Genomic DNA, 21,894 nt, shown 5'->3' on the forward strand with positions numbered 1-21,894 from the left:
TGGTGGTGGCATCATCATGTTATGGAGATGTTTGTCATCAGCAGGACTGGGGCACTTGTTAAGATTGAAGGGAAAATGGATGGAGCAAAATACAGAAAAATACTGGAGGAAAACCTGCTGTCCTCTGCAAGAAAGCTAAATTTGGGACGGATGTTCACCTTTCAGAATGACAACGACTCGAAGCACAAAGCCAAAGCTACACTGGAGTGGGTGAAGAACAAAAAGATAAATGTCCTTGAGTCGCCCAGTCAGAGCCCCGACGTAAATCCAATCGAAAATCTGTGGCACGACTTGTAAGATTGCTGTCCATTAACACTCCGCACACAGCTTGACTGAACTTGAACAGTTTTCTGGAGAAAAATGGGCAAATATTTCCCAATCAAGGTGTGTAAAGTTGGAAGAGACCTCGACCAACAGACTCACACCTGTAATTGCTAACAAAGGTGTTCCACCAAGTATTAACTCAGGGGGTTGGATACTTATCCAACCAAGATATTCCAGTTTTGTATTTTTAATTAATTTTCTGAAATTTGAAGAATTTGTTTTTCATATGGAAGTTCTGGGTTATGATGTGTAAATTTAGGGGGGGGAGTCTGATTTAATGCAATTTCATTCCAGGCGAGAAGGCATCAAAAGGTGAAAATTTTGAAAGGGGGTGTAGACTTTCTCTCGGAGCTGTAAATACCCAACACCAAGGACACTCGAAGAAGATGGCAGGATGGAGTCAATAAGAACAGGTGCAGGTTCAGTAAGGTAGAAATAGAAAAAAACCAACACCTACTCTCGGGATGTAAAAACCTCATGTCAGAACACATGTACACACAAAGGTACAACAAGGTATCGAGAGCAATCCACCGACACATGTGCAAAAAAGTCAATATCCCAGTCTCAGTGAACTCTTGCAAGCATGAACCAAATGTGATACCAGGATCTGAAAAAGAAAGTCAAGAGAACCTGGAAGCTGAAGAGCATCGATATCGCTCTCGTGATAATCGGACCTACAGGAATGATGAAGAAGAACGGGACTGATTCTGTGACAATTGGAAAACCAGAACAATTATGCAAAGCAATTTATGAGAAGAGAAAAGAGCAGAACAAGGATCTGGATGGGATTGAAATCCTGAAAAAGGAACAAAACATCGAAGGGAAATGTCTCGAGGGATCACCTTTGTCACAATGACGTCATCACTTCACTGTTGATGTTCATCCAAAATTGTTCAAAAATCCAAAATCAGATTGAGATTTCTATTTGATGTTTTATTGTCTTGTTGACTTCATAAAAAGGTTTTGGGTGGGAATTCGGGAATTTCACTCCATTCCAATCGGGAGTGAATATAATTTGGGTCTTCGGGATTTTGCGAGCAATCTTCAGCACCTCGGGCAAAAAAAATATCAAAATGTCTGCCCTAACCTCACGATCCCCCTTTCCCAAGGGAACGACATGGAAAAGGATCAATCCAAAAAAGGGCATTACTGCACCCCTGAGCTGGGCATGTGAACAAGTTGTGGTCGTTGTTATAGTTTTCAGGATTTTCCATGGGATTCCCAATTTTTGGTGTTTGCACTTCTCAGCTTGATTTGATTGTTTGTTCTTCAATTTTCTTTCCCAGCACGATGAGATGTTCCGCATCGAATGTACTTCTCTATCATATGTTTGAAATGTAATTTTATGAATGATATTACACAATGACGTCACAATGTGACAAGTAGAAGTGTCATTAAATTTTGGCAGCAGAGTCTCACCTTGCAGTTCTTGATGCCATAGAAACCAAGTCCGTCACAATATTTGGAATCTCCAGCGATGAAGCTGAGTCTGTGGTTCTCTTACTCTCACACCAGTGGTCTCTGTCGTCTCCTGGTTTATTTCTGGTCCTGCACCCCTCTGCCTTGCTCTGTACCCTCATCACTGAATTTTTGATCAAAAGGGCTTTCTCAGTCTTCCAGTAACCAACTTCTATTTAAAATTCCAAAATCCATGTTCTTTGCTCACCTCCACTCATTTGTTCCTCCTTTCTGCAGCCTGTGGAACCAACTTCCTCAGACTTCAATTTGACTCTTCCGTCTTCAAGATGGCTGTTCCCCAACACCCCCCTCCCCATCCATACTCATGTTCTTTTCTCCCCTCTCCAAGCCTTCCTTTCCTCCCCAAGCCCTCTCCAAAATTAAAGCCCTCCACAAGACGACCCCTTCCTTTCCAGATGAATGTGCTTCCCCCCCTTATTCCTCAACATCCTTTTCTTATGCCATCTCCAGTTTTCCTTTCCCCTTCTTGCTGTGTTTGAGCTTGCACCCAGCTTGTTGACTCCTCGTCCACCCACCTCCCTGTCATCTCACTCTTCCCCATGAGGATTGCGTAAGTTTCGGAAAAGGAAAGGTTGAAGTAAAATTGTGGAGGTGTATGGTGAATCTGGAACGGTACACGCAGAGTGAACCTGATGGATCAATGAAAAGTACCAGGAAGAGGGTAGAGAGATACGTGGTTTCAAGAGGTGTATAGTATAGTGAGGAACGATACAAGGAAAATTATTATTTTCCAACCCCAACCCAAACCCACTTATTCCTTTCCATCCCGATGGACCGGATGCCCGCTTGCTACGGAGCGCGATATTTCAATTTTGGTGTCGCGATCGATCGTCGTTCTCGGTGATCTACGACAATCTACATCGACTGAAATCTGCAGTGATCTCCTACAATCTACGAGAAACACCCGCATGGGAGTGTTTTTTAACTCCCGGACAAGTTGTACAACTTCTGTGAGTTTGATTTATTATTTTGCGACAACATCCTGTTTTCAAGTTATTCTGTCCAAGCGGTTAATTCTCTCGAGGTTTTCACAGAGTCTTCTGTCTATGTCAGAATTTCACAATTAAATTTCTTTGAATTATTTTCTCGTGAATAGTTCTCAAATTGAATTCAATAGTTTGACTTCCGGTTCTGGGTTTGGAGCGACAGCAGTTTCTCTCAGGGGTCTCTGCCGACTTTCTCAAAGTTAAGTTTCCGGTCGTTATTTGTCACGTTTTAACTTTATGTTCTCACCTACATGCTCGCTGTGTGTTCCGAGTTCAGCTTTGTTTTCACAATTTTCCTATTTTGTGAGTTTTCGTCGACCTTGTCTTATCGGGCCTCTTGAGGCCTACCCGTCCTTCCCGTCCAGGTGTACGATCGTTTTATTTGTATTCTCTCCCTATTACCATCAATTCCTATTTTCCCAACTTTTCCCAACACCCGCCATCTATCCCTCTCAACAACACACTGCCTTTCTTGTCTTAAATTCAAAAAATTAACAAAAAAACAACAACCCTTTCTTCCCCTATACCCACGAGTATCGATCCTTCTTTTTCTTCCTCCTCCTTCTGCCGGCACACCATCTTTCTTCGAGTTGAGCTGACCCACTCTCACCATTACCTCCACGATTTCTTCCTACAACCTCCAATTTCCTAATCTCACCTAATCTTCATATATCCATCAAAAAAATAATAATTTCCCTTGTATCCTTCCTAACTGTACACCTCCTGAAACCACGTGTATCCATCTACCCTCTTCCTGGTACTTTTCATCGACCCATCAGCTTCACTCTGCGTTTACCGCTCCAAGTTCACTATACACCTCCACGATTTTACTTCAACCTTTCCTTTTCGGAAACTTACGCAATCCTAATTTAAAATAATATAATCATAATAAATAAATTCACTTTTACCTATACATCGACCGTAACCATGTGGTTCTCCTGTAACCACGTGATCTGTTTCCACCCTCTGCGATTACCGATCCAAATTCACCATACACCTCACCATCTCTTCTTCAACCTTTCCTTCACCTAATCTTCTGCAATCTTTATCAAAAAAAAATAATATAAACGATCTCTTACAATACTTCATCTTCCTCTTCCTCATGTGTGGTTCTCATTACTGTATCATAATTCACCACTCTTCTTCTATTTCAACAGACTGCTCTCTATTCTCTTACTTCACCTTTATTACATCCCTCAAGAAATGTCTTTAGTCTCATTTCTGAACTAGAAATTAAAAAACCCAGTTTGCTTCGATTTTGCTGAAGATCCAGATCCAGATCCGGCCGATCAATGCGATACAAAACGTAAACTGTTCGGCTTGGCGGAGGTACACGCTCTACCAGTTGCCGTTGTAGTTCCACATGCTTTCCCTGTATCGATTCACATGTTCCCTCCGCTGAATGACAACACTTTCTAAACCTCGGTGCAGGCATGATGCCAAAATTACCCCAAACCGGTTTGGTGGACACGTGGTGGAAGCACGTGTAAACTCTTGATGGTTCGACCCATAATCTCCGAGAGATGGCGCGCCAAAACTTCGAGAGCCAATCACCGGATACCACCAGAGGCCGGAGCACCAACACACAAAGAGGGTGGGCAAGGACGTGAGCGAGCGGAGGAAATTCGAGGTAATTCCGAGACAAACCGAAAAGAGTCGAGATCTTGAGATTGAGATCCAGAGAACCTTCTTGAGAGGGACGAGTGCTAATTATCGACTCGCCTTGAACGTCTTGCGGTTTTCACGTCTCACACGGTGCGTACTCTCATCCGTTGGGTTCAATCTCTGCCTTCCTTTCATTCACCTTTCATTCTTCTCATTTTTCATTCCACTTTTCATGTTCTCGTGTCTTTATTTTTCACTCATTCACCACCGCTCGTCCTTTCACATCGGCCCACACTTCACCTCGCACACCTCCCGCATTTCCTGCAAAAATTACATGAAGTTCGCATCACGAACGGCACATTGCAGACGCACAGAGAGTGGCAGCGCGTTGGCGACGGCGAGGAGGGACCGAGAGTGGAGCGCGAGGACTCAGGACACCAAGACCATCGGTCAGAACCATTGGCGGCGCGAGCTCAACCGGACCAGCGCAGGGTGTGAAGGGGAAGGGCACGTGACCCGACCAGATTTTTATTTTTCTCCTACTTATCTCACCCTTTCCCGATCTCTCTTCTCCCCCAGATGCATGCGGCGCCAGTCATTGTGAAGCTGCTCAGTGATTCCTAAGGCTCCGAGGGCGCGTACGCCGAGTAGGGGGTAATGGGAAATGCGATAACGTGTGTAAATATTTAATTGATTGAACCATCGTTTCCTTTGTAAATACTTTCCTGTTTGCTACTAAAAGCCTGTTCTTAAGAAACTTGTGTCTTGACTTGTTCCGTCCGTTCTGATTACAGCACAGGATAAACTGTTGCTCAATTGGGCTCGGTGAGCGCTAGAAACGATTACAGAACCAGCGATCTTGCTCGGCCAACTAATTAAGATCAGTTCCGTGATCGCCGCCACATTTGAGCTTTTTCCTGTGGGAACACAACTCTGGGCGTGGGATTCCGCGGGAAGTTCTGGAGTGACTGGTGACTGTGGTCTCGTAGAGACACGATGTCCTCTTGGAGTTATCGGGAGATGACGTCCATTACACTGTTATCCTACAGGAGTCAGAACAGTCACAATATTAATAGTACTGGTAGTAGTGTTAACAACAATAATAGTTACTATAATAACAATAATGAGGATAATAACATGGCCAAGTCAAAATCATCATTGGCGAAGTGAGTGTGAAAATGTATAATTAAGGTGAAAAGGACTTTGAATACAAATGTAATGAATTTCAATACAAATGCACCTGCACATGCCACCCCCCCAACCCCCTAACCCCGTCCCACCTGTTTATTGTTTGCTAAAAACACAACAAACAACGCATTTCGCTCGGACAAGGTTCCATCGCGGTGGATTTCCTTGTATTATACGATACACAAAACATTTTTGGGATCACCTTGAAACATGATAAATTTAATGAGTGGGAGGAGCTTGAGGCCAATCCGATTGGCTCTTGTCCCACAATGAAGAAACAATGAAACGTTCATGGTTCGGTAAACATGAATGATGATTTATACTCACAGGAATAATGTCCACAACCTGAGGCTCAAACCTTCGTCAGGACTTCACTTATGACCGAAACAGTCTGCTTTTGAATCTCTGGAAGGCCATCCTCACCGACATCATGTTCTCTGCCACCTTGCTCACCTGTGGGAAGGTACGTCAGCAAACATTGGACTCGAACAAGGTGTTTGGGTGAAGCAGGAAATCCTGCCCATGGAATATGTGAAGGATTGGTGTTGGAAGTGAATGAATCCCTCATTTTAAAATGAAACCGATATCTTATGTCAGTGTGTGTGTGTGTGTCCTCCATAACTCCAAAACCATGAAACCAAACAGCCTGAAACTTTGCAAGCAAACTACTCAGGGAACTCCAACTGAGTGCGTGAGTGAAAATTGGGTGTTTGGGTTAATTAAAAAAAACAAAAACACCCTTTTGAAGATAATTAACGGCCTTATTAATTATATCCTTTAGAAACATATCCCATACTCGAACCTGTGATCATTCTCCGACTTCCTAAAACCTTTCAAACACTTCAAATATTCAAAAATCTTCTTCTCCAGACACACCGGTCACAATGTCACCAAATTTGGCTGACTTCAGGCCAGGGCCCGGGTACGTTACAGGTACAGTGGTCCTAATTTTTTTTAACCTTGTAATCTGTTGTTGATGTGGAGTTTCGACTCGGTGGTGTCATGGTTCGAGCGTCCACTCCGAGTCTAGGAGATCAGGTGGTTCAAACCTCGACTGGGTCATCCCGAAGACCGTAAGAATGGTCCGTCCCGTGAGGAATTGTCCAGGTGTTGCTTGACGTTGAGTATTTAAAAGGATTGAGCATGGAAAATCCCCGTAGGTGGGACATCCATGGGGAGCAGGAAAATCCTCCTTTGGAAATTCCTCCTTTGAGTGCAGTGAGAAAAGTGATGTCATTGTCGTGACGTCACAAGTATTTTGAGTGCCTCTGGAGGTGAGGGCACTTCCCCCAAGCTCAGCGTTTATGTTTGTCTTGTTGAATAGTCCTGTATTGTGTCTGGTATATTTGTCTGTGTGTCTATGTCTGTCTATGTGTCCATTTGTCCTGTGCATGACCAATCCTGTCCATTTGTGTGTGGCAGCTCCACATGGAGCCTGAGATCCTGGTAAAAAAACAGTTGGGACGTTAAAGTCTGTGAGCTTTTGTGCAAACATATTGTTGTGGGCCGTGGTACCTGTCCCGCATCGTGTGGTCACACCGATCCGAACCACCACGGTGGGACTCGAACCCACGACCCGAAGTCCACGGCCCACGACCCTGGCTGCTCGGTCACCAAACTTGCCCTCCAAGGACCGCAGACCGCTCCAACCACGACCACGACCGTCTGCAGAGCCCTCGTCGACCACCACCCAGCCACGACGACAGACCGCTTGGCAATCGCCACGATCCCCTCTCTGCCGAACCCTGGTCCTAACAACCACTCCACTCTTCTCAGGTGAGAGGGGTCTCTTCTCCTCGCCACTCGGCTCCTGATTGGACGAGGGGTTGTGGGGCGATTCGTAGTCACCTCTCGAATGGCTGGGGCGTGCGTGTCATGCTCGCCCTCCGCTCATTCGCTGGAGGAAACGTCCATGCCCTGCCTTGGGGCGGAGCCTCGATCTGAGGCGATGGAGGATCCGCCCACGCCTTCAGCCAAAAACACGTGGGCAATGGCGACCGGGTTGCGTCGCTGTTGTTGTTGTGGTTGTTGTAGATATAATAAAAACTTAACTAAAAAAATAACCCACAGTGCACACACAAACTTTCCATGAGACAGAAGGAGGGATTCTAACTATAAACATCTACTTATCGAAATAACTGAACTCCGGAGACTTTGGCTGTTTGTGTGCACATGGCTTCCAGATTCCTTACAATATTTGCACACACACAAACACACACACACACACACACACACACACACACACATACACACACAAACACACACATACATACACACACAAACACACATACACGCACGCACACACACACACATACACACACATACACACATAAACACACACACATAAGCACACAAAGATACACACACATACATACACACGCGCACACACACACACACACACACACACACACACACACACACACACACACACACACACAAACACAGACACATACACGCACATACACACATAAACACACACATACACACACACATAAACACACACACACATACACACACATAAACACACACATAAACACACACATAAACACACACACACATACACATGTTCTCTGACAGTATAACATCTGTTGAAGGACTCCAAGTTCAGTAGGAACTTGTTCAATCATTACAATTTTCAAAGTCCTGTAAATCATCAACAGGAGTGACAATCAATATGAAGGGACTATGGGATCGGCCGGAGTGACAATCAATATGAAGGGACTATGGGATCGGCCGGAGTGACAATCAATATGAAGGGACTATAGGATCGGCCGGAGTGAGAATCAAAATGAAGGGACTATGGGATCGGCCGGAGTGAGAATCAAAATGAAGGGACTATGGGATCGGCCGGAGTGAGAATCAATTTGAAGGGACTATGGGATCGGCCGGAGTGAGAATCAATATGTCGGCCGGAGTGACAATCAATATGAAGGGACTATGGGATCGGCCGGAGTGACAATCAATATGAAGGGACTATGGGATCAGTGAGAATCAATGAAGGGACTATGGGATCGGCCGGAGTGACAATATGGACTATGGGATCGTGACAATCAATATGAAGGGACTATGGGATCGGCCGGAGTGACAATCAATATGAAGGGACTATGGGATCGGCCGGAGTGACAATCAATATGAAGGGACTATGGGATCGGCCGGAGTGACAATCAATATGAAGGGACTATGGGATCGACCGGAGTGAGAATCAATTTGAAGGGACTATGGGATCGGCCGGAGTGAGAATCAATATGGACTATGGGATCGGCCGGAGTGACAATCAATATGAAGGGACTATGGGATCGGCCGGAGTGACAATCAATATGAAGGGACTATGGGATCGGCCGGAGTGAGAATCAAAATGAAGGGACTATGGGATCGACCGGAGTGACAATCAATATGAAGGGACTATGGGATCGGCCGGAGTGACAATCAATATGAAGGGACTATGGGATCGGCCGGAGTGACAATCAATATGAAGGGACTATGGGATCGGCCGGAGTGACAATCAATATGAAGGGACTATGGGATCGGCCGGAGTGAGAATCAATTTGAAGGGACTATGGGATCGGCCGGAGTGACAATCAATATGGAGGGACTATGGGATCGACCGGAGTGACAATCAATATGAAGGGACTATGGGATCGGCCGGAGTGACAATCAATATGAAGGGACTATGGGATCGGCCGGAGTGACAATCAATATGAAGGGACTATGGGATCGGCCGGAGTGAGAATCAATTTGAAGGGACTATGGGATCGGCCGGAGTGACAATCAATTTGAAGGGACTATGGGATCGACCGGAGTGACAATCAATATGAAGGGACTATGGGATCGGCCGGAGTGACAATCAATATGAAGGGACTATGGGATCGACCGGAGTGAGAATCAATTTGAAGGGACTATGGGATCAGCCGGAGTGAGAATCAATATGAAGGGACTATGGGATCGGCCGGAGTGACAATCAATATGAAGGGACTATGGGATCGGCCGGAGTGACAATCAATATGAAGGGACTATGGGATCGGCCGGGGTGACAATCAATATGAAGGGACTATGGGATCGACCAGAGTGACAATCGATATGAAGGGACTATGGGATCGGCCGGAGTGAGAATCAAAATGAAGGGACTATGGGATCGGCCGGAGTGAGAATCAATTTGAAGGGACTATGGGATCGGCCGGAGTGAGAATCAAAATGAAGGGACTATGGGATCGGCCGGAGTGACAATCAATATGAAGGGACTATGGGATCGGCCGGAGTGACAATCAATATGAAGGGACTATGGGATCGGCCGGAGTGACAATCAATATGAAGGGACTATGGGATCGACCGGAGTGAGAATCAATTTGAAGGGACTATGGGATCGGCCGGAGTGAGAATCAATATGGACTATGGGATCGGCCGGAGTGACAATCAATATGAAGGGACTATGGGATCGGCCGGAGTGACAATCAATATGAAGGGACTATGGGATCGGCCGGAGTGAGAATCAAAATGAAGGGACTATGGGATCGACCGGAGTGACAATCAATATGAAGGGACTATGGGATCGGCCGGAGTGACAATCAATATGAAGGGACTATGGGATCGGCCGGAGTGACAATCAATATGAAGGGACTATGGGATCGGCCGGAGTGACAATCAATATGAAGGGACTATGGGATCGGCCGGAGTGAGAATCAATTTGAAGGGACTATGGGATCAGCCGGAGTGAGAATCAATATGAAGGGACTATGGGATCGGCCGGAGTGACAATCAATATGAAGGGACTATGGGATCGGCCGGAGTGACAATCAATATGAAGGGACTATGGGATCGGCCGGGGTGACAATCAATATGAAGGGACTATGGGATCGACCAGAGTGACAATCGATATGAAGGGACTATGGGATCGACCGGAGTGAGAATCAATTTGAAGGGACTATGGGATCGGCCGGAGTGAGAATCAATATGGACTATGGGATCGGCCGGAGTGAGAATCAATATGGACTATGGGATCGGCCGGAGTGAGAATCAATATGGACTATGGGATCGGCCGGAGTGACAATCAATATGAAGGGACTATGGGATCGGCCGGAGTGACAATCAATATGAAGGGACTATGGGATCGGCCGGAGTGACAATCAATATGAAGGGACTATGGGATCGGCCGGGGTGACAATCAATATGAAGGGACTATGGGATCGACCAGAGTGACAATCGATATGAAGGGACTATGGGATCGACCGGAGTGAGAATCAATTTGAAGGGACTATGGGATCGGCCGGAGTGAGAATCAATATGGACTATGGGATCGGCCGGAGTGAGAATCAATATGGACTATGGGATCGGCCGGAGTGAGAATCAATATGGACTATGGGATCGGCCGGAGTGACAATCAATATGAAGGGACTATGGGATCGGCCGGAGTGACAATCAATATGAAGGGACTATGGGATCGGCCGGAGTGACAATCAATATGAAGGGACTATGGGATCGACCGGAGTGAGAATCAATTTGAAGGGACTATGGGATCGGCCGGAGTGACAATCAATATGAAGGGACTATGGGATCGGCCGGGGTGACAATCAATATGAAGGGACTATGGGATCGACCAGAGTGACAATCGATATGAAGGGACTATGGGATCGACCGGAGTGAGAATCAATTTGAAGGGACTATGGGATCGGCCGGAGTGAGAATCAATATGGACTATGGGATCGGCCGGAGTGAGAATCAATATGGACTATGGGATCGGCCGGAGTGAGAAACAATTTGAAGGAACTATGGGATCGGCCGGAGTGACAATCAATATGAAGGGACTATGGGATCGGCCGGAGTGACAATCAATATGAAGGGACTATGGGATCGGCCGGAGTGAGAATCAAAATGAAGGGACTATGGGATCGACCGGAGTGACAATCAATATGAAGGGACTATGGGATCGACCGGAGACCCAGCGGTCCATGTTCCAGTGAACAGTTCATTTACCTCCAGAGGGTTGGGAGACATCTGCAAAGTGTGTATTTCAATTCACAACATTGATTGTTGTCGACAGATCGAGGTTGTGTGACAACGAGCACCGATTAATATCCCACATCGTGTGGACTAAGATAGGGGAGAGGTGATGCTGGATGGAGGTGGTGCTGTGTGGAGGTGGTGCTGTGTGGAGGTGATGCTGTGTGGAAGTGGTGCTGTGTGGAGGTGGTGCTGGATGGAGGTGGTGCTGGATGGAGGTGGTGCTGGATGGAGGCGATGCTGTGTGGAGGTGATGCAGTGTGGAAGTGGTGCTGGATGGAGGTGGTGCTGGATTGAGGTGATGCTGGGAACCCCTCCCCTCCCCCCCCATAAATCCCACTGATCGATAAGACAAGAGACAAAGTTACACACCTGGGGACAGGGAGCGACCCTCGTGGGACAAGGAGCGACATTAATGGAACCTGGTGCGAACCGCTCGGCACCTGGAATTTTCCACGTGGGATGTGGAGTGATCGGAGTGGGACGTGACCGCATTCGCTCGAGACCTGGAGCTCTCCACGTGGGATGTGAAGCATTCCTTGTTGGACCTGGCTCAAATCGCTCGGGTCCTGGAATTTTCCACAAGGGACGTGAAGTGATCTGACTGGGACAAGTCGTAGGCCGCTCGGGACCTGGAATTTTCCATGTGGGATGTGAAGCATTCCTTGTGGGACCTGGCTCAAACCGCTCAGGTCCTGGAACTTTCCACAAGGGACGTGAAGCGATACTACTGGGACAAGGCTTGGGCCGCTCAGAACCTGGAATTTTCCATGTGGGATGTGAAGTATTCCTCGTGGGACCAGGCTCGAACCGCTCGGGTCCTGGAACTTTCCACAAGGGATGTGAAGCGATCCTACTGGGACAAGGCTTGGGCCGCTCAGAAACTGGAATTTTCCATGTGGGATGTGAAGTATTCCTCGTGGGACCTGGCTCGAACCACTCGGGTCCTGGAACTTTCCACAAAAGACGTGAAGCAATCCTACTGGGACAAGGCGTAGGCCGGTTAGAACCTGGAATTTTCCATGTGGGAACTGGAGCAATAAGCGGGGGACATAGCGTGACATGCTTGTGACCTGAAGTGAACCTGGTGGAGCCTTCCACGTCCCGGTCCGGAAGTCGAAGGATTCCTTTGAGACGTGGGGTGACCCGTGCTGTCCCTGGAACGATGCAAGTGAGATCCGAAGAAACCTGAGTAGGATCTTGAGTGACATGCCTCGGACCGACAGCGACATGCGTGGCTCCTGGAGGAATCCGAGCGGAACCTGGCTTAACTGACGCATGACTTGCAACAATCCACCTGGGACCTGGGTCGGTGGTAACACAAGTAGGATGTGTGGGACTTGGAGCAACCCGCATGTGACCCGGTGATGCCTGCTCAGGATTTGGAATGACCTCCCTGCGACGAGGAGCGATATTACATGCGTAATCTGGAGAAACCCGCGCTAATCCTGAGAAGTTGCAAAGGAGATCTGAAGTAACCCGAGTGAGATCTTGAGTGACGTGCCTCAGACCTGGAGCAACATACGCGGGACCTGGAGCGACCCGCTCGGGATGTGGAGCAATCTGAGTGGGACCTGGCATGATCCGCTCATTACCTGGAGCGACATGAACGGGCCCTGGAGGGATGCAAGTGAGACCTGGCGGAACTTCCGCGGAACTTGGATCGATCCAACGAGGATGTGGAGCGTTACGCGCAGGACCTGCAGTGACACTCGTGGGACATGGAGTGATCCGAGTGCCACCTGGAGCAATCTGAGTGGGACCGAGCGTGATCCGCTCATTACCTGGAGCGACATGTACGGGACCTGGAGCGACCCGCTCGGGATGTGGAGCAATCTGAGTGGGACCTGGCGTGATCCGCTCATTACCTGGAGCGACATGCACGGGACCTGGAGCGACCCGCTCGGGATGTGGAGCAATCTGAGTGGGACCTGGCCTGATCCGCTCATTTCCTGGAGCGACATGTACGGGACCTGGAGCGAACCGCTCGGGATGTGGAACAATCTGAATGGGACCTGGAGGGATGCAAGTGAGACCTGGCGGAACCTGCACGGAACTTGGAACGATCCATTGAGGACGTGGAGTGTTACGCGTCGGACCTGCAGTGACACTCGTGGGACCTGGAGTGATCCGTGCAGGACCTGGAGCAATCTGAGTGGGACCTGGTGTGATCCGCTCATTTCCTGGAGCGACATGTACGGGACCTGGAGCGACCCGCTCAGGATGTGGAGCGACATGTACAGGCCCTGGAGGGATGCAAGTGAGACCTGGTGGAACCTGCGCGGAACTTGGAACGATCCATCGAGGACGTGGAGCGTTACACGTTGGACCTGCAGTGACACTCGTGGGACCTGGAATGATCCGAGTGGGACCTGGAGCAATCCGTGTAGGACCTGGAGCAATCCGTGCAGGACCTGGAGAAATCTGAGTGGGACCTGGCCTGATCCGCTCATTTCCTAGAGCGACATGTACGGGACCTGGAGCGACCCGCTCGGGATGTGGAGCAATCTGAGTGGGACTTGGCATGATCCGCTCATTACCTGGAGCGACATGTACGGGACCTGGAGCAATCTGAATGGGACCTGGCCTGATCTGCTCATTTCCTGGAGCGATATGCACGGGACCTTGAGCGATCCACTCGGGATGTGGAGCAATCTGAGTGGGACCTGGCGTGATCCGCTCATTACCTGGAGCGACATGCACGGGACCTGGAGGGATGCAAGTGAGACCTGTCTCAACCTGCGCGGAACTTGGAATGATCCATCGAGGACGTGGAGCGTTACGCGTCGGACCTGCAGTGACACTCGTGGGACCTGGAATGATCCGAGTGGGACCTGGCATGCTCCGCTCATTTCCTGGAGCGACATGCACGGGACCTCGAGCGACCCGCTCGGGATGTGGCGCAATGTGAGTGGGACCTGGCGTGATCCGCTCATTACCTGGAGCGACATGCACGGGACCTGGAGCGACCCGCTCGGGATGTGGAGCAATCTGAGTGGGACCTGGAGGGATGCAAGTGAGACCTGGCGGAACCTGCACGGAACTTGGAACGATCCATTGAGGATGTGGAGTGTTACGCGTCAGACCTGCAGTGACACTCGTGGGACCTGGAGTGATCCGTGCAGAACCTGGAGCAATCTGAGTGGGACCTGGCGTGATCCGCTCATTACATGGAGCGACATGCACGGGACCTTGAGCGACCCGCTCGGGATGTGGAGCAATCTGAGTGGGACCTGGCATGCTCCGCTCATTACCTGGAGCGACACGTATGGGACCTGGAGCAATCTGAGTGGGACCTGGCGTGATCCGCTCATTATATGGAGCGACATGTACGGGACCTGGAGCGACCCGCTCAGGATGTGGAGCAATCTGAGTGGGACCTGGCCTGATCCGCTCATTTCCTGGAGCGATATGTACGGGACCTGGAGCAACCCGCTCGGGATGTGGAGCAATCTGATTGGGACATGGAGGGATGCAAGTGAGACCTGGCGGAACCTGCTCAGAACTTGGAACGATCCATTGAGGACGTGGAGTGTTACGCGTCGGACCTGGAGTGATCTGTGCAGGACCTGGAGCAATCTGAGTGGGACCTGGCGTGATCCGCTCATTACCTGGAGTGACATGCACGGGCCCTGGAGGGATGCAAGTGAGACCTGTCGGAACCTGCGCGGAACTTGGAACGATCCATTGAGGACGTGGAGCGTTACGCGTCGGACCTGCAGTGACACTCGTGGGACCTGGAGTTATCCAAGTGGGACCTGGCATGTTCCGCTCATTCCCTGGAGCGACATGTATAGTACCTGGAGCAATCTGAGTGGGACCTGGAGGGATCTGAGTGGGACCTGGAGGGATCTGAGTGGGACCTGGAGGGATCTGAGTGGGACCTGGAGGGATCCGAGTGGGACCTGGAGTGATCCGAGTGGGACCTGGAGGGATCTGAGTGGGACCTGGAGCAATCTGAGTGGGACCTGGAGGGATCTGAGTGGGACCTGGAGGGATCCGAGTGGGACCTGGAGCAATCTGAGTGGGACCTGGCGTTACGTGTGCAGAAGCTGGATCGATCCTCCTGTCACTTTGAGTGATGCACGAAGGACCCAGAGCAACGCGTGCGAGACCCGGTGGGAGCCTCTCGGAATGTGGAACGATCCACTTGAGACCTGAAGCGACCATCGCCGGACCCGGAGGGACCCGTGTGTCCGAGCTGCTTTGCGAGGCGTGAAGAGAGTGCAGTTTATTTCTCTTTATTAAGTCCTCTTTGCTTCAAAGCACAGAATCGCTCCAGGTTGTCTCAGCAGCTGCTTCTTCAATCTTCCAAAGGACAGGAAATCGTTTTGCGGTTGAGGCCCCGCCCTCCACCAATCGGACACGTCCCGCCCGTCGATACTCGGCCACTCCACCAATCAGAATCACCCTTCTTATCGAGGCCCCGCCCTCCACCAATCGAACACGTCCTGCCCGTCGATGCTCGGCCACTCCACCAATCAGCATCACCCTTCTTATCGAGGCCCCGCCCTCCACCAATCGGACACGTCCTGCCCGTCGATGCTCGGCCACTCTACCAATCAGAATCACCCTTCTTATCGAGGCCCCGCCCTCCACCAATCGAACACGTCCTGCCCGTCGATGCTCGGCCACTCCACCAATCAGAATCACCCTTCTTATCGAGGCCCCGCCCTCCACCAATGAAACACCACGCGCTCGCCTGCTTCTAACTTGTCGAGCCTGGGTTCGAATCCCTACAAGGTCGAAGCTGTCTCGTTATCGCCGGCATCAGCCGAGTCGTGAAAGACTTGTGTCAAACTCCCCTCGGACGATCCCATCCAAACTGATGACTCGGTGGGAGTAATGGCGGCCGTGAACACAAACACACTCGTTAATCCTCCCGACATAAAAACATGTTCTAACCCAATTTGAGGCCTCAACAAACAAATCGATTCACGATCCAAATTCCTCTGGATCTCGTGTTGATAAACGAGTGTGCCGGTGACGTCGTGCAGCCATGACGGGCCGAACGGCCTCTCCACCCGCGCCTCATTTCCTCGTACAGTCGATACTTTGTTGTTTTGAAAGTCTTGGTGGTTCACAAAACGCTCGAGAATAAAAGTTATGGCTTTTAAATGCTTATGACGTCACTGTTTAACCGTTTACGAGTGTATCATTGTGTGCAGACTTGAATGGGCGGCCATTGTGACGCACTTCCGGTCACGTGATCGGCATGACCTCCGGTATTTAACATCAGGACCATGTTGTAATGTTTTTAACGCAAATTTGGTCGTCCAGATACAGATACAGAACGTCGGTGTAATTTTCAAAACATTTATTGAACAAACAAACAGATTATACACCCACGGCTTGTGGGCTTGGGATCCGAGAACCCTGAGTTCACATCCCCCCTCGGCTGTTAAATTAACACCAGGTGGGGTTGACTCTGCCTGTCATCCTTCGGAGGTCGTCAAAATGAGTGCCGGCTTGCCGGTATCCTGCGTCGGAGTGGAGAACCCGTCCAGGATTGTGCCCGATCGCCAAGGAGAGACCGCTGAGGCAGCACCAGAGCTCTGCGCAGAGGACGGTCCCGATGGACGGACGGAAACTGATGATATGTGCCGGCGCAGGAGATTCTGGACAATACATACGAGTTCCAGATCTCTCAACATAACCGGAGAATCTTCGTCTTTATATAGTTTCCAGTAAGACAAAGTTTTTTATTTATTTATAATTTTCTGGCACTGACGCCAGTTCTCCCGGTCTTGACAATTTCCAGGTGAACCTTATCTTCAGTCTGCTTTGACAGCTCCTGCTTCAATGGTTTGGAACACAAACTCAAACCCAGACATATTAATCACACAGAATGCTCGAATGACGTCAAACACCAACTCTAATGGCCATTAAAACAAGTTTCCATCATATGTGGGTTAAAAGTCAGTCTGCTTCTCCCAAAACTGGGAAGATACGTTATCTTGAAGCGACCAGAGCGCCTGTACATTTTCTTCAGTCCACATTCCAACTCGTTTGTGCCTTCCATACAAAATTCTCAACATAGTTCAACATGACAGGCAATTCTTCTTAATATTCAACTTACTGGAAAAGTTTAATCTGTTTACACATTTAATATACAGGTGACCTTTCCGCACGGAGGAGAAATAAAATTATGCCAATTCCAAATGGATCCAAACTTAAAACATCATTTCATTTTTGAGCGCACCTTTACCTTTCTCTTTTGTGGAACACGTGTCCTTGAAGACTCTGTCGGAGGTAATTCGGCTTTCAACGGAGACTCGACTTTGGGATTCCCATTGGGGACCCGATCGGCCTGCGGTCGATGGTGTGGCTTCGAGTGAACTCGCAGTGAAGGAAGGTGCGATGTCAGGTACAGGTGAAGCGTCGACACATTTGGTGGTGGCTTCACCTGCACCTGTGATGACGTCATGGGACGTCACTTTGTCTGTGTTTGTCGCACAAACCGTGAATGCAGCTTCGTCCGCATCTGAGCGACTGAATGAGGAGGTGACTTCGGCTGCACTCGAGAAGGTGACGGAGGTGGTGACTTTTTTAACGAGGCGATTGAACCTTCGGCGGAGAGTTTCAAGGAATCCTGGGGACTTGTACATCCTCCCGGAAGGCTCCGGCGTGTCCTCAACACGATCTGGACTTGTACCGGCGACGTTGATTGAAGCGAACCTCGACTTCTCGTCCACATCTTCGGTTCGATGTTCTTCGAATTTCTTGGACACCATGGAGAGTCGGGTCAAGTGAGTAAGACAAGAGTTCTGTGGGTGTGAAACAAGAAGAACCAATCAAGGACGGAGGAAATGACTGATAGACAAGAAATTGCACAAGAGAGAACAACCGAAATTTGCATAGACGTTCTCCAATAAATATTAAATAATAAACGTGATCGACATGTCGAAATTACAGGTGATTCACCTCTTCCATCCACCATCAATTACAGGTGCTATCCGTGATATAAGCCAATTACAGTGGTCACGTGATTATGAAAGCAAAGCAAGAAAAGGTTCAAAATGAGGTCACTAAGTTGACTTAATGACGACAGCAACCATTGTTTGGAGAACAACCACGAAACGCAACCACGAACTGTAACGGGACTCGGAAGAGCGTGTCCCTCCGGCAGGCCGAACGGTTCACGTTTTGTTCGACACTGAGAGACTGGATCGACATGAGAACCTGAGAACCGACATCTCATGACTCCGTCCTTGTGACACGTCCTACCTGTCCACCAAGTGTCGTCCGAATCCATTCACAACTTTTTGAGATATCGTGCTCACACACAAACAGGTAGGGGGTGCAAACATGACCCGTGTATGGAGAACACCTTTGGTGGTGGAGGCAACAATGAACTACAGAGGAAGGAATGGGGAGGCACCCCGACCCCAAACTCGAACCCTGGTACTCTGACCCTGGTACCCCAACCCCGAACTCTGATCCTGGTTCCCCGACCCCAAACTCTGACACTGGTACCCCGACCCCAAACTCTGACCCTGGTATCCCATCCCCGAACTCGAACCCTGGTATCCCATCCCTGAACTCGAACCCTGGTATCCCGACCCAGAACTCAACCCCGAACTCTAACGGCTAACGCTGGTACCCCAACTCTGACCTCTAACCCCACTATTAAGAGGACCGCCCGAATGGAACAGTCTGGAGATTCTACACCGACACCAAATGGTCTCTCAAAGCAACAACACAGGACAACCAAAGGTCTCGAGTATCTCAGGAGGCTCCCGGTTCAGGGACATGACCCGAATCAGGACCCACACACTCACTTCCTCTTCCTCTTATTTTGTGTCGTTGTTGTTTTAGGAACATTGGTGGGCGGGGCTAATAAACCAAGCGGGGGTTCTTCTTCCTCTTTTTGAGTATAGTTGTTGTTTTATGACCTGTAGGTCCTTCGACGCAGGAATCGGCCGTTTGGCCCGTCAAGCCTGTGCCTCGTGACTCGGACAACCGTTACCGCTGACACGGTTACTCGCGGACTGGTGAAGAAGAAGAAGGAGCATTTCTCTTCGACATTCGGCAAGAGTCGTCTTCGGTTCACTGATCGCCGATCGCCGCCCTCACCGACCGCCGATTGCCGCCCTCACCGATCGCCGCCCTCACCGATCACCTCCCTCACCGATCGCCTCCCTCACCGATCGCCGCCCTCACCGATCACCTCCCTCACCGATCGCCTCCCTCACCGATCGCCGCCCTCACCGATCGCCTCCCTCACCGATCGCCTTCCTCACCGATCGCCGCCCTCACCGATCGCCGCCCTCACCGATCGCCTCCCTCACCGATCGCCTCCCTCACTGACCGTGGGTTCGGATGGATTTCCAAGATGGCCGACGAGGGTCGTTGGGAGTGTTCGTCCCGGACCCCGAGGGGGGAAGTGCTCGGATTGAGCGAGGAAAAGGTCGAACGGAGGATCCGATCCCTGGAACTGAAGATGGACGTGATGAGGGAACGGGAGAGGTTCAACAAGATGGAGCTGGACGTTCGGGACAGGCAGGTGGACCGCTGGGATCTGTGGGAACACCCCAGGTGGAGCTTGTCCGTGAATGGCTGTCCTTCGGACGGTTCGCCGTGATCGGTGAAAACCCTGACGATGTTCCCTGGACGGAGACCCGCGGGCACGAGGGTCCACAACGAGGGGGAGAGAGAACCTACCAGTCGGTCTCCAGTTTGGGATCCAACACGTCCTTCTCGAACATGGCGAGTCCGGGTACATCCGGTGTGGACACGGCGAGTCTGGGTACATCCGGTGTGGACACGGCGAGTCAGGGTACGTCCCGTGTGGACACGGCGAGTCAGGGTACGTCCCGTGTGGACACGGCGAGTCAGGGTACGTCCCGCGTGGACACGGCGAGTCCGGGTACGTCCCGTGTGGACACGGCGAGTCCGGGTACGTCCCGCGTGGACACGGCAAGTCAGGGTACGTCCCGTGTGGACACGGCGAGTCAGGGTACGTCCCGCGTGGACACGGCGAGTCCGGGTACGTCCCGCGTGGACACGGCGAGTCCGGGTACGTCCCGTGTGGACACGGCGAGTCCGGGTACGTCCCGCGTGGACACGGCGAGTCCGGGTACGTCCCGTGTGGACACGGCGAGTCCCATGACTGCTGACATGAACCCCTTTGTTGGTCGGTGGCACAATCAGCGATACATGTTCCTCCATTCCCAGAGGATACATTCCCAGTGTATCGGTGTTTGGGTGTGTCAGTGTTTGGGTGTGTCGGTGTTTGGGTGTGTTGGTGTTTTTGATGTGTCAGTGTTTGGGTGTACCAGTGTTTGGGTGTGTCGGTGTTTGGGTGTGTCAGTGTTTGGGTGCGTCGGCGTTTGGGTGTGTCAGTATTTGGGTGTATCAGTGTTTGGGTGTATCAGTGTTTGGGTGTGTCGGTGTTTGGGTGTGTCAGTGTTTGGGTGTGTCAGTGTTTGGGTGTATTGGTGTTTTTGGTGTGTCAGTGTTTGGGTGTGTCAGTGTTTGGGTGTATCAGTGTTTGGGCGTGTCGGTGTTTGGGTGTGTCAGTGTTGGGTGTATCAGTGTTTGGGTGTATCAGTGTTTGGGTGTATCGGTGTTTGGGTGTGTCGGTGTTTGGGTGTGTCGGTGTTTGGGTGTATCAGTGTTTGGGTGTGTCGGTGTTTGGGTGTGTCAGTGTTTGGGTGTATCGGTGTTTGGGTGTATCAGTGTTTGGGTGTATCGGTGTTTGGGTGTGTCGGTGTTTGGATGTGTCAGTGTTTGGGTGTATCAGTGTTTGGGTATATCAGTGTTTGGGTGTGTCAGTGTTTGGGTGTATCAGTGTTTGGGTGTATCAGTGTTTGGGTGTGTCAGTGTTTGGGTGTATCAGTGTTTGGGTGTATCAGTGTTTGGGTGTATCGGTGTTTGGGTGTATCAGTGTTTGAGTGTATCTGTGTTTGGGTGTATCATTGTTTGAGTTGCTTGGGTGTTTGGGTGTATCAGTGTTTGAGTGTATCTGTGTTTGGGTGTATCAGTGTTTGAGTGTATCTGTGTTTGGGTGTATCGGTGTTTGGGTGTATCGTTGTTTGGGTGTATCGTTGTTTGGGTGTATCGGTGTTTGGGTGTATCTGTGTTTGGGTGTATCAGTGTTTGAGTGTATCTGTGTTTGGGTGTATCGGTGTTTGGGTGTATCTGTGTTTGGGTGTATCAGTGTTTGAGTGTATCTGTGTTTGGGTGTATCGGTGTTTGGGTGTATCGTTGTTTGGGTGTATCGTTGTTTGGGTGTATCGGTGTTTGGGTGTATCGGTGTTTGTGTGTATCATTGTTTGAGTTGCTTGGGTGTTTGGGTGTATCAGTGTTTGAGTGT

General features: G+C 49.9%; 2 protein-coding genes and 1 long non-coding RNA gene across 7 annotated transcripts in view; 1 reads left to right on the top strand and 2 right to left on the bottom strand.

Annotated features, from left to right (window-relative positions):
* Nucleotides 1–4,667: 4,667 nt before the first annotated feature.
* LOC147007996 (uncharacterized) lies at nucleotides 4,668–15,981 on the bottom strand. Its single transcript, XM_085865877.1, has 3 exons — nucleotides 11,949–15,981; nucleotides 5,910–6,035; nucleotides 4,668–5,437 (listed from the first exon to the last, which is right to left on the bottom strand). Exons 1-2 carry the CDS (start codon nucleotides 15,744–15,746, stop codon nucleotides 5,958–5,960), a joined length of 3,876 nt encoding a protein of 1,291 aa, XP_085722003.1. The 5' UTR covers nucleotides 15,747–15,981; the 3' UTR covers nucleotides 4,668–5,437; nucleotides 5,910–5,957.
* A 966-nt stretch (nucleotides 15,982–16,947) lies between these two features.
* On the bottom strand, nucleotides 16,948–19,959 carry LOC147007997 (uncharacterized). The gene is made up of 3 exons (XR_015053716.1): nucleotides 19,859–19,959; nucleotides 19,358–19,714; nucleotides 16,948–18,343 (listed from the first exon to the last, which is right to left on the bottom strand). It is a non-coding gene; the product is annotated as an uncharacterized LOC147007997 (long non-coding RNA).
* The window catches only part of LOC147007998 (uncharacterized), a 92,306-nt gene continuing 90,310 nt past the window's right edge, over nucleotides 19,899–21,894 (top strand). For 3 of the 5 annotated variants that reach the window (XM_085865901.1, XM_085865904.1, XM_085865906.1), the window contains exon 1: nucleotides 19,899–20,712. In XM_085865901.1, coding sequence (XP_085722027.1) covers nucleotides 19,899–20,712 — 814 coding nt within the window. The remainder of the gene's footprint in view (nucleotides 20,713–21,894) is intronic. The other 2 variants (XM_085865903.1, XM_085865905.1) reach the window with 2 other exon arrangements.

The sequence above is a fragment of the Eptatretus burgeri genome, chromosome 22, assembly GCF_056783735.1.
Source record: "Eptatretus burgeri isolate ZD-2024b chromosome 22, Ebu_testis_v1, whole genome shotgun sequence".
Classification (NCBI taxonomy): Eukaryota; Metazoa; Chordata; class Myxini; order Myxiniformes; family Myxinidae; genus Eptatretus; species Eptatretus burgeri.

Coding starts and splice junctions, on each gene's coding strand:
- LOC147007996 (XM_085865877.1), bottom strand. CDS start 15,746: ATGGTCGCTTCAGGTCTCAAGTGGATCGTTCCACATTCCGAGAGGCTC. Junction 6,036..11,948: donor GGGTCGCTCCCTGTCCCCAG/GTGTGTAACTTT, acceptor ACCTTCCCACAG/GTGAGCAAGGTGGCAGAGAA.